This window comes from Pteropus vampyrus, unplaced genomic scaffold (genome assembly GCF_000151845.1).
Source record: "Pteropus vampyrus isolate Shadow unplaced genomic scaffold, Pvam_2.0 Scaffold42, whole genome shotgun sequence".
Classification (NCBI taxonomy): Eukaryota; Metazoa; Chordata; class Mammalia; order Chiroptera; family Pteropodidae; genus Pteropus; species Pteropus vampyrus.
In genome coordinates, this window is record NW_011888823.1 from 3406684 (window position 1) to 3417952 (window position 11269).

The 11269-nt window shown below is 53.6% G+C and overlaps 1 protein-coding gene across 4 annotated transcripts in view; it reads right to left on the reverse strand.

The window, feature by feature from the left end:
* Window positions 1-11263, reverse strand: part of WNT6 (Wnt family member 6) — a 14286-nt gene extending 3023 nt beyond the window's left edge. The window contains exons 1-4 of one of the 4 annotated variants that reach the window (XM_023529757.1): window positions 11093-11229; window positions 1843-2015; window positions 1467-1687; window positions 1004-1253 (exon numbers count right to left, since the gene is read on the reverse strand). In XM_023529757.1, coding sequence (XP_023385525.1) covers window positions 1004-1253; window positions 1467-1687; window positions 1843-1850 — 479 coding nt within the window. In that variant the 5' untranslated portion in view covers window positions 1851-2015; window positions 11093-11229. Of the gene's footprint in view, window positions 1-918; window positions 1254-1466; window positions 1688-1842; window positions 2016-2432; window positions 2796-11092 lie in introns of those variants that run through there. The other 3 variants (XM_023529758.1, XM_023529755.1, XM_011358576.2) reach the window with 3 other exon arrangements.
* Between the last annotated feature and the right edge of the window lie 6 nt (window positions 11264-11269).

Here is an 11269-nt window from a genome sequence, read left to right on the forward strand (position 1 = left end):
ACCCCACTAGAGATTTATGGGAGCAAATGACCCAGGAAGATCATCTCCGGAAGCTCAGAGTCCAGGGGCCGATCTGATCTACGGATACTTGTGTCCTCTTCTCCCTCCCAGGCCTTCTCCTTCCCCCTGGAAACATGTGACCCAGACGGCTTTCTTGTCCCTAAACAAGACCTCGGGGACCCTCCTCTTTGTGGAGGGAAGGGGAGAGGCTGCCAAGGTCCTGTGTGGGGCCTGGTCTGGGGTTGCTGGGCAGCCAGTCGACAAGAGCCCAGATGAAGTCACGGTTTTCTTGGCCTCTACCTGATCGCCCCCCCAGCCCCCACCTCCACCAGGATCTACTCCTTTCCAAGCCCGTTTCCCCTTGGGCCTGCTTTAGCCCCTTTCCAGACCTCCCTCCTGTCTCCCAGCTCCCATACCTCTAGACCCCATCATTTTGCCCCAGCTTCTATCCTTTCTTTCATTCCCAACCTTTATCTCCATCTTCTGTCCTTGTCCTGGCAGCTATATCTCTACCTACCCCAAGCTTTACCCCACCTGTCCTGTCTCAGAAGTATGCCCACCCCCCCAAGTGACTCCATCTTCTAGGCTGGCCACTTCACATCCCACATGCCCATCCAGGCTCCTAACCAATGTTCCCAAGTGCCCCCCACCGCCATGCTGGCTCCCAGACATTTAACACACTCCTACACATACATACCCTTATTCCCTCACACGCTTCCACAAATGCGCACAAAAACAAACACAACAAACTCCCACAAACCTCACACACAACAAGCACACAAGACCACAAACAAACTGACACACACAAACACCCCTACACCCAGCCACTCACACATGCTCACACATTTCTACATGCACACACATATCTCCACACTCACGTGCACACACCAGCTCTTATATGTCCCTGCCCATACTTACCAGCCGGCCTGCCTCATTGTTGTGAAGTTGCACCAACACACGGATGTCTCCACGTCCCCGCTTGTGCTGCGCATCCATAAAGAGCCTAGACTTCTCGTCCCCGAAGTCCACGTCATCGCCGCAGCCTCCCCACTCCCAGGCAGCACTGCCATCTTGGGATCCTGTGAGGCCAGGGGGCCCAGGGGTGCCTGGCAGGCCCAGGGGTCGTGGCGGGGCCTTCCCGCGGGGCGCCTTGCAGCCACACTGCAGCAGCTCTCCCATGGAGCAGGCCTGTGTGACCGCGTGGCTGGCGCCCGCAGCAGTAATAGCAAACACGAAGGCAGTCTCTCGGATGTCTGTGGAGGCAGGGAGGGGCAGTCAGCTGGCAGCACCAAAGTTGAGTCCTGGAGGACTATGATGGGTGAGGCAGTAAGGCGTGGGGCTGGGAGGGCCTGGGAGACAGAGTCAGGGCGGGGTGCCCAGAGATTCATGGAAGAGATAGGGCTCAGGCAGCCTCCCCAAACCCCCACCCTCTCCTCTGGTACCCCTGGTTCCCTCCCCACACTGACCCTGCTGCAAGATGCGCCCAAAGGCCTTGCTGTGGCTGGAGCAGTTCCAGCGGCGGAATCGGAACTGGAACTGGCACTCTCGAACCCCCAGCCGGGCGCCTCGAGCTAGCTCAGCCACCACTTCCGGCTCTGTTTGGCACAACTCAGCCTGCCGCCCTGCCAACCTCCGTGCCTTCCTGCAGATGCTGGTAGGGTCCATGACCAAAGGGCTGCCCACTGCCCTGGGAAGCAAAACACAGCAGGTCAAGGGCATAACTCAAAGGGCTGGGGGTAAGGGAGACCAGACCCTTCAGCCCTCAGCCAGGAGCTGGGACATGCCTCTTCCCTACCCCACCCTCCCAACTGAGGTTGAGGTTCTCCTATCTGGTTCTCTTACCATTTCATCCATGTCTGTGTCACCTCTTAACTAGATTCTAGACTGAAATTGCTATAGAGCAAGGATTCAGTCTTATCCTTCTGTGCACATCTTCATTAATAAATCCTTATAGGAATTTGACTCAAGGTGAAGGCAGCTGGCACCAGGTAGACCAAGACTAAAATTCAACAGGCCTGGCCCAAAAGGGAGACAAGGAAGAAATTAACAGAAGGAAGATCAAGAAGGCTGTCAAAGAAAAGAAAGTATGTATAGATATTAAAGAAAAGTAGGCAGTATCAGAAAACAATCTGGTCGTAGTGGACCACAAGCTTGATATGCGTCAGCTGAACAGCCCTGATGCTAAAAAGGCAGAGGCAACCTCAGGGATTTAGATAGCCACGGAACGTTAAAAGGGCAAGGGAATGGAGCCTCTGAGGAAAGTCACACTCCATCTCTAGACCACGTTTCTCCTTCTGTAAAATGGGAAGGTTGGGCTTTGATCTCTAAGGTGGGACCTACCACCCTGATATCCTCTGTTTCCCTGGACTGGAGAGCAGGAATAAGAGCTGGAGGCTGAGTCTCTGAAGTGCCATGAAGTAGGTGATACTCACCCTTCTCCTGCTTCAAGATCTGTAGCCTTTCCACAGCAGGATGGCAGCAAGCCAACCCCTGTTCACTGGAGTGACATAACTGATTGGAGACAGGGGATACCAGCTGGGTGGGTATCACGTACTTTCAGAAATCCCTCCATTCCCAGCCTTCATTCCACCTGACAAGAGAGCTACCATTTGGTTTCCACCTACCAGACCCCTGAAGGTTAAGTCAGCTGGGTATTCACACCTGGATGGAAGGGCTTCCATCACACTGCTCTTATTTGAATGCTTAACTGGGATTCCTTTCTTGTAGGAATGAGTGGGTTGAGCACTTGGAAGCTGAAAGTAACTTGAGACCACTCAAAAACCCTTCAGCAGAGGGTAGAAAAAGACTCTGGGCAGGGAGAGAGAAGAGGCACCAGGAATTAGAAAATGTAGAGAAAAATGGTGGTAGATATGTGTCAAAGGTCAAGGTGGCCTCTTTTCAGTTTAGCGTTAGTGCACATCCACCTCCACTGTCCCCATTTGCTCCACAAGTACAGGCTGCCCAGGCATGTTCTGGCCCCACAACAATGAGATGTAATGGGCTTGAATAGCAGCAAGAGGAATTTAGGTCTTAAGGTGGAACTTCTCAACATTGTGGAGTGAGATGCTTGAAGGCGGTGGTTGCCAGAAGATGTGTAAGCACAGTCTTTTAAGGTCTCCTACCCCCACCCCCCACATACACACTACTCTACAGGTCACTGTCATCATCCTACCCAAGTAATCGAGGCTAAGGTTCTCTCCTCAGTGGAGAGACTTATAGTCCAGACCTTCCCTCCTCCATGCTTAGGACCTGCCCATCACTGCACTCCAACTGTAGCCTGGGAAGGTCCAGCCCCAACTCTTACTCAACCCTAGAGAAGTGATGAATGGAGCAGTGAGCAGTGGGCCAAGGGTAGGGCAGCCAGGCTGGGTCCCAAAGGTCTAGTGACCTTCAAGAGTTGATCAGTCCCTCTATCTATCTATCTATCTATCTATCTATCTATCTATCTATCTATCATCTATTCCTCCTCTCCATCCACTTATTCTACCTCATTACAAAAAGAATTTGAAGCAGCTTCTAGCATGCTCATACAGAGTCAGTAGATAAGACTATAAGCAACTTGAGAGTTAGGACTATCATTTTTCTTTGTCTCCCAGGCAGAATTTTAGAGGCTTAATTCATATTTACCCCCCATAATTTTTATGAAAATTTGCATATTATGGACAATTACTATAATATTACAGTGAATACTATTTAATACATGTTCGATTGAATGGAGGAGCCACCTAAGGAGAAGGTGAGCCAAGCCCCTGTCCACATGTCATTTCATGACTCCTAATTAGTTTCCGTAAACATTTTTTCTTCCCCACTGGATTCAGAGGCAGGGAAGCAGACCTTCCTAGGCTGTCCAGTGCCTTTCCTGCCCAGGACTCCACCTAGGAGTCTGGAGCTCTGCAAACGTATCCTCCTCCCCATGCTGCTAAGTTCCGCAGTTCTGCTCCCCAACTCTACCCTCTGCTAACTCCCCAATTTCCCAAGGTTGGCAGGCCTTATCTTCCCAAGGTTACTGCGTCCCCATCCCTCTCCTCTCCCTCCTGCCCTAGGAAAGCAGGAGGAGGGGATATGCAGGGGAGAAAGGCAAAAACCTCCTGACCTTGTCTGCTTCCCAGGGGCTAGAGATAAAGGAATCAGGAGGAGCATGAAGGGCAGGGCCCTTCAGGAGGTGGGGCTGGCCCTTCTTGGCGTTGAGGGGCTGCCCCAGAGTCGATTCCTGGTCTGGGTCTGGCTCCCCAGGCTGGCTGCCTGCCTGGGAACTAGACTTGTTTACAAGCTGGTCAGGAGAAGGGATGGGCAATAGTAGCAGCCAGAATCCCAAGGGACCAACTTGCTCCCTGCCCTCCTGTCCTCGCTCCCATCCTCAAGTCACAGAAAAGGAAACTCCAGGAAAGGAGTGACAGGAGGGCGCTAGGCAAAACACTGAGCCTTGCTTTAGTACCCTGGTCTCTTTCAGCTCTGGGTGGGCTGAGCCACTCTGAGCAAGTCAGTTAGTTCCCTCTCTGGCCTTCAGAAAAATGAGGAGTTAGCATGAAAGGCTTGCATGCCCCCTCTAACTTTAACACTTGACTCGACATCAAGAAATAACTCCCCCATCTCCCCTCTTCCTTTACCCTCCTTCCTTCCCTTCTGCTTCCTTAGGAAATGAACTCTGCTATTGGTGCCTCTGAGTCAGCATTGTTCTGGGATCAGCCCAGAGAAGATATACCCTTTTGGAAACATCTGTGTGTTTGGAGGGCTGAAGCACAGTGGTGGCAAGAAATATATGATATAGAGTATGTAGGGTCTGAGATCCTGAACAAATAGACATTCCTGGGCATAGAAACAATGAGGCTAGCCCTAAAAGAAATCAGAATGCAGACAAGAAGGGACAAGCCTAGGGTTAGTTAGCCACTCTAACTGGCTTGGCCTGCGCCAAGCTCTCCCCACCAGGGACCTTGGTTAATAAAATCAATAGCTGAGTGAGGCGGCATCAGGGGCCAGCCAGTTCCTACTGACAACATCCGTAGATCTAAGGGAGGCCCCAGGTTCTGGCCTAACCTACCTTTCCTGTCCTGGATTCAGAGGGCCAAAGAGAATGCTGAAGATCATGGAGTCCAGCTCCACCAATCTCACCCCCATTATATAGATGAACAATCTGAGAAGGGAGGAGACTGACCCTGGTCACTCAGTGGAGGGTCCCCATTGCAAGAACCTTAGGTGACTATTTTAAAACCCAAGAGGTTGTAGGGAAATGGCCACCAGAGGTTTCAGAAGACCTCAAGTGGCCTCGCATGCTATCCCCCACATAGCCCTTACTCCTATCAGGCTTGGAGTAAGCAGCCAGCTGCAAGCATCTCAGATTATACCACTAAATTTCTGGAGGGCCACCTCCTCTATACTCCTAAGTCATCAAAATCTTACCCAGTATCTATCTAAGCTCACCTCAGATCCCGCTTACCCTAAGCCTCCTCCTCTGGGCTTCAGCCTTCACTGGCTTCCTCCCTCCTCTACATCATGCCACCTGTCACTCATTTGGGAGTGCTTGTTATCCTGCGAGTGGCATAATTATTTGTCATGTTTTCTTGTCTTATCTCTCCAATTAGATAGAAAACTCGTTAAAGACAAAGATCTCGCGAGGAAGCGAAATGTCAGTAGCAGAACACACTCAGGGCTTTGGGGATCCAGGGGACCCGTGTTTGGATCTGGGCTCTGCTGTTCGCTTGTTCTATGATGTTGAGCAAGTCCCTAGCATGTGAACTTGGCACTTAGTATCTGTTGAATGGATGATGACACTTAACTTTCTGAGCGTTTTTCTGCAACTGTAAAATGGGAACAAATAATAACACCTGCCTACTTCCCAGGTGACATATAGAAAAAGCCTGTGGGCTACCATTGACATCCTTATTCATCTCTTGGCCTGCACAGTGCAGGGCAAACAGTAGGCGTGCAGGCGACGTTTGTGGGTTCCTCTTTTCTCCAACTTTCTGCCCTTATTTCTCAGTGTCTCCTTCGCCCTATGGACCAGAAGCACCCTCTAGGACCCCTCCTCTTCCCCAGCAAACACTCCTGGGTGGATCATTGAGGCCAAAGGGGTCACAGACCCTTTTTGATGCCAGTCTCCTCTGAAGGGTCTCACAGCCAGCTCCTCTCTATTTCCCCAGACTCACCCCCAGGGTCTCTCATCTGACCCCCACCTCCCAGAAGCCAGCAGAGGGAGCCCTGAACCCTGGGGCTGTGGGCGAGGGCTGCGCAGGGGTGGGGGAGGTGGGTGGCGGAGAAGGGGCAGAAAAATGTTGCCTGACGGCTGGCTGCGAGGCGGCTGAGCCCGGGCCTGTGCCCGCCAGCCTGTCCTGTCCTGCTCTGTCTAACTCAGTAATTACTGCTCCCCCTCCCCCAACCCCTACCCCCACTCCAACCACCACATCAAAGCCACTGATGCCCCAGCTCCATTAACCCCTGCCTCCCCACCGCCCACCACCAGCCACCCCATGCCACCCCTCTCCCATCCCACCCCCAACTGCTTTCCTCTGCCCAGACCTGGACACTGGCCTTTCCACCTCCTCACGCTTTTCTCCTTCCCAACGCTCTCTCAGGAGAGGCAGGGTCTTTCCCTTCCCTGACGGACTTCAACATATAAGAGACTTCCTATTGATCAGGGCTATATGAGGCCAAAGAGTGGATGCACTGACCTTCTGGATACCCTGAGGAGAACCTGTCATATGCCTTCTGCTCTCCCTTACTGAGGTGGGGAGCACCCATGTGAGAGTGAGGGTGTAGGAGCAGAAGGAGACTGTGGAAGGCCCTGTACCCCTTCCCTGACCCCCACCCCATGGCAAGCAGGGTGAGATGCTCAGCAGGAAGTAGACTCTCCGCTTCAGTGCTCAGCATTCTGTGTGCCTCAGGCCACCTCTTGTCCCTGGACTTTGTTGGACTTCTCACTGTGAGTGAGAAGATTGGACCAGATGATCTTGAAGTCCTTTTTTGGTCTCATTTCTGGATTAAATGGAGGGCTCAGAGCTGGAGGATCCAGCCAAAGAGGTCAGGTGGAAAACAGGAGAAGAACCCTTCCAGTGACCTTCCCTGCACCAGCTCTTCCTCAGGCCTTCCAGGGGAAGTACCCACGGTCTCCCCTCCCATGCCATTCCAGGCAGGAAGGAGGACTCAGGCTAGAGGGCACTCTCCCCAGTCCTCGGGAACAGGCTTCTGTGTTCCCTGAGTGCCTCCTCCTCTGGCTGGCTGGGTGCCCTGCTGCCAGCCTGACCATGGCCTGGCTGCCCACCCCGCCCTCGCCTCATCTCCTCACAGCTGCATTTCTCCATCAAAGTACACATTCTGAATCTCCCTCGCTGGGCCCTGGTGATCAAGCCTCTCACTGACTGCCCTCCCGCCCCACGCCTGGCTCCGGATGAGAACAGGGCAGGAGGGGGCTCCACCCCCCAGGAAGTGTCACAGTGCCAGGACACTGGTGGGCTCAGGGCATGCTCTGGCCCAGATCAAGCCAGCCTCCTTTTGCCCCTGCCCTTTTCTGCTCACAGCCCCATTGTCTCCCACCAGGGGAAGCTGCCAAGGCAAGAGGCCTGGAGGGTGGGACTGGATGGCTACCCCACCCCCAACCCCACCCCACACAGAGCTTGGCAGGGGCCAACAACAGGACTGCCCACGAAGGGTCAGGGGCCCCAGATAAAAATGGGATGGGAAAGGTGGCCAGGCCCAGCCTGGGGTTGAGGTCACAGCTGGAAAACCTGGGTGTCGGGAAGAAGTCTGGTCCCTTCCCTGCCTCCCTGTGAGACCAGAGATGAGGCTGTCCTAGGCCTCCAGTTTCTGTTTCCATAAGGGAAGGTTGGGGTGGGGGGCAAAAGGCAAAATGAGATGGGGGAAGGAAGTGAGACTGGGTGGTGTTTTTCCCAGTGGAACAAGGGGAGGGTTAGTTTCTTTCACTGAAAATATAAAACAGAAAGAGGAAAGAGGAAGAGAGAAGAAGGGAGATTGATTTGGCTATTCTGTGAGAGTGAGCTATTTTCTACATCCACTGATTGAAGGTATATAAAGATAGGTCAGATAATGAGAACTTCCTGGAGGGGGACAGAGAGTGGGTAGAAGGGGTGGGAGCTGGTGACCAGAAAGCTATAGCCTCATTCCCTGCCTCATTCTCAAGTTGGGATCTGCCAGGGCCAGAGTATAAGCTGGATGGCCCAGAAGCAGTGGGCCAGACAAGATGGCCTCAGGACAGCTTGGCCAATGTCCTGGAATCTGGGATTCTGTGATTCACAAAGATAGGGTTACAGATGGGAGAGAGACAGAGGCTGGACGCAGAGTTTAGAAAAGATAAATTTCTTCAGGGGAAGAAGGGAAAGAGGGAAAGGAGTGAAAGGGAAACCTCTGGAACCTGGAGCCAGGTCTCTGAGCCTATTCCTGGGCCAGAACCTCCAGGACCCTCCTTTCTCAAACAGGATAGTCCTGTCACTCAGAGTTCCTGGTGGCCTCCCTGCTCCCAGTCTGGCTACTGCCAGAATGTAAGAGTGGACTGCAGTGAGCTGCCGAGGGTCCAGCTGCTTTCTCGTCCATCACTGGAGCCCTGACCTAGCTAGCATTCTCTGAAAAAGAGGGAGAAGAGGGACAGCAAGCAGCTCCTAGACATCAAGAAACAGCTTGGAAGTTCCTGGTCTGAAAAAGCTCCTAGCCTAAGTGAAGTTGGAGGGTGAGCGTGAGACAAAGAGTGGCAGGGGCCTCAGGCCACCCGGGATGCTGGGTCTGGCCCACTAGCCCAAACCTTATCTTAAAGGGCAATGATGGGGTGTGGTGAGGACAGGAGTGTAAGCAAGCAGAGTCAAAGATCCTGAGAAAGGAAATCTGGGCTCAGACCAAAGGAATGAAGCATCGAAAACAGACAGAGGAGAGTGAGGGGGCCAAGGCAGGAGGGAGAGAGAGGTAGGTTCTCTGAGAAGCATCTGAGTGAGGCAGTCTCCAGATACCTTATCACCCCAGCCCCTCACTCTTCACCCTGCTCGCCCTGCAGCTGTGGCCATGAAGGCCTCTGTGTTCTCCCACACCTGCCCTCCTCACCTCCTCCCCCACTTTCTGCTTCCCAGCTTCAGGGTCAGTCTCCAAGGGACCAGATCTCCCTCCCTCTGGTTTTGGCTCTCACCCAGCAGCCCTTCCTGAACAAAAGAACCCCCACAGGCACAAACTCTAGAAAGGTGAATCAGCCAATTCAGCATCACTCCACAAAACAGCACCTTTAGCCTCCAGGGTCCCTAAGACCAAGGCTCCGCCTTCTAGGAGTAGGGAAGAGACCCAAGAGGAGATGGTTGTCAGTGAAATGCAGTAACCGACATAGTTGCCCAATGCATGGGTGCATTTGGAGCACAGGGAAGACAAGGGAGGGAAGACAAAATGACAGCTTCATGAAGAAAATGTTATTTTAATTGCAAGGATGAGTACAGTTTGAACAAATGGAGAGGGAGGAGAGGGAAGGCAAGACATCAGGGAGAAACCCCTGTCCCTAAACCTTGAGAAAGGGCAAAGTTAGAAAAGGTATGTTTGCGGAGCAAGAGAAAGATCCCTTTACCCTGGATTTTAAATTTAAACGAATGCCCTTTGCACCTAGGTCTCTGGCCAGGAGAATCTGGGATGCAGAGAAGGAGACTGAAATTTATGGAGTACTTCCCAGTGTCAGATCATTTTGTAAATCATCCCACCTAATCCTAGCAGGCCTGCCAGATAAGAGGATTGTTTCCTTATTTTACAGTTGAGACGTCGGGAGGCAGTGATAAGTGACTTGCCCAAGGTCACAGATTTAACAAATGGCGGAGATTAGATCTTAGGTTTATTTCAAAACTGCTACTGCATTATGCTAAGCCAGGATCAAAGGACACAGGTTCCCTAGCCGAGACCTGGGTCGTCTTCGATCTGCCCCCTCACTGACACCTCCGAGGGACGTCTCCCCCTCTTCACGGAGGAGGGATCTCGGCGAGCAGCTCTCTGTGTGGGCATCCTGCTATCTCCCTGGAAGAGAGAGATCTGCCTGCTCCACCCTCCCTTCCAAATCCGGGTGTGGGGGAGGAGTGGACTGTAAAGAATCCAGCCAATTACATGGCGACATGCAAATAGGCAAGACCCTGTCTTCTTAGGATTGGCCGTTGCATCAGCGGTATTGTCCAAGTCCCTCCTCCCTCAACACTGAGCTATTCCGGGCGGGTCTTTGCAGCTCAGGAGACTGGGAAGGAAAAAGTCTGCGGGATCCAGATAACCCAGTGGTCCCGACTCGGCACCCACCTTCCAAGCCCCTGCCCCAGCCCCTCAAACTCAAAGTTCCTGCAACCTTCGCTGCTTAGCTGTCTGCTCTAGCTAGGGCCAGTTCTGGAAAGACGTCCTCATCCCTTAACTGGCCAGGCCTCCCTCGCTTCTATCAGTACCCTCCCCGGTTCCCACTACCTCCTGAGCTGCACATTCACTTTATCCTTGACCTCGCATCTGGAAGGCCCAGGCGCCTGGGTCCCTTTCTTGTCTTTCCTCCTCTTCTTTGCTTGGGGAGGAAGAAATAGAGAAAGCCAAGGTCCTGACTCAGTTTCCCCTTTTCATCCCTTTCCCACCACTTCCGCCCATTCTGAAGAAGCCCAGAGAGAAGCTAGTGGATTGGTGGGCAAAGCGAGGCGGGGAAGAGGCAGCCTTTCGACCCTATCTGCCTGTGGCTTCCCACCTTGTTCCTTTCTCCTCCTCAAATCCAGCTCCCTTCCCCTAAATCTACAGCCCCCCTTACACACCCTTTTCTTCGGATCTCTGACTATAGATCTTTCCCCGGTCTCCTCAGTTCTTTCCTACCCACCCGTCAATTCCTTGGTGACCTGGATTAAGCGCATAACCTGGGAACGAGGTGGGGTGTAGGAGGAAATGCAATAGAATGTGCGGGGGTGGGGGCAGGTTAGAGCCGCCTGAGTCGCAGTTCAGAAGTCCCCTGGCGGAGGCCGGCAGGAGAGCGCTACGCACTTCCCCCGCACCGCCCCAGCGCGCAGGTAGAGCCCGGAGGCAGCGGGACCGTGGTTCCGAGCTACTAGTCGCGAGGTCCCCACCCTCAAGCGTCAGGAGCCTCGCCGGGACCGCCCAGTGCAGCACTCACCACCACAGTCCGCCGACGTGCGCGGGACACAGAAGGAGCAGCAGCAGCAGCCCGAGGCGGGAGGGCACAGGCGGCAGCATCGTGACCGCTCTACCGCCAGCCAGTGCGGGCAGGGGGCGAGGCTGCGGAGCCAGCTGGTGCGCGCGGCGGCCCCGGCTTCAGCGCCAGCGCGGCGAC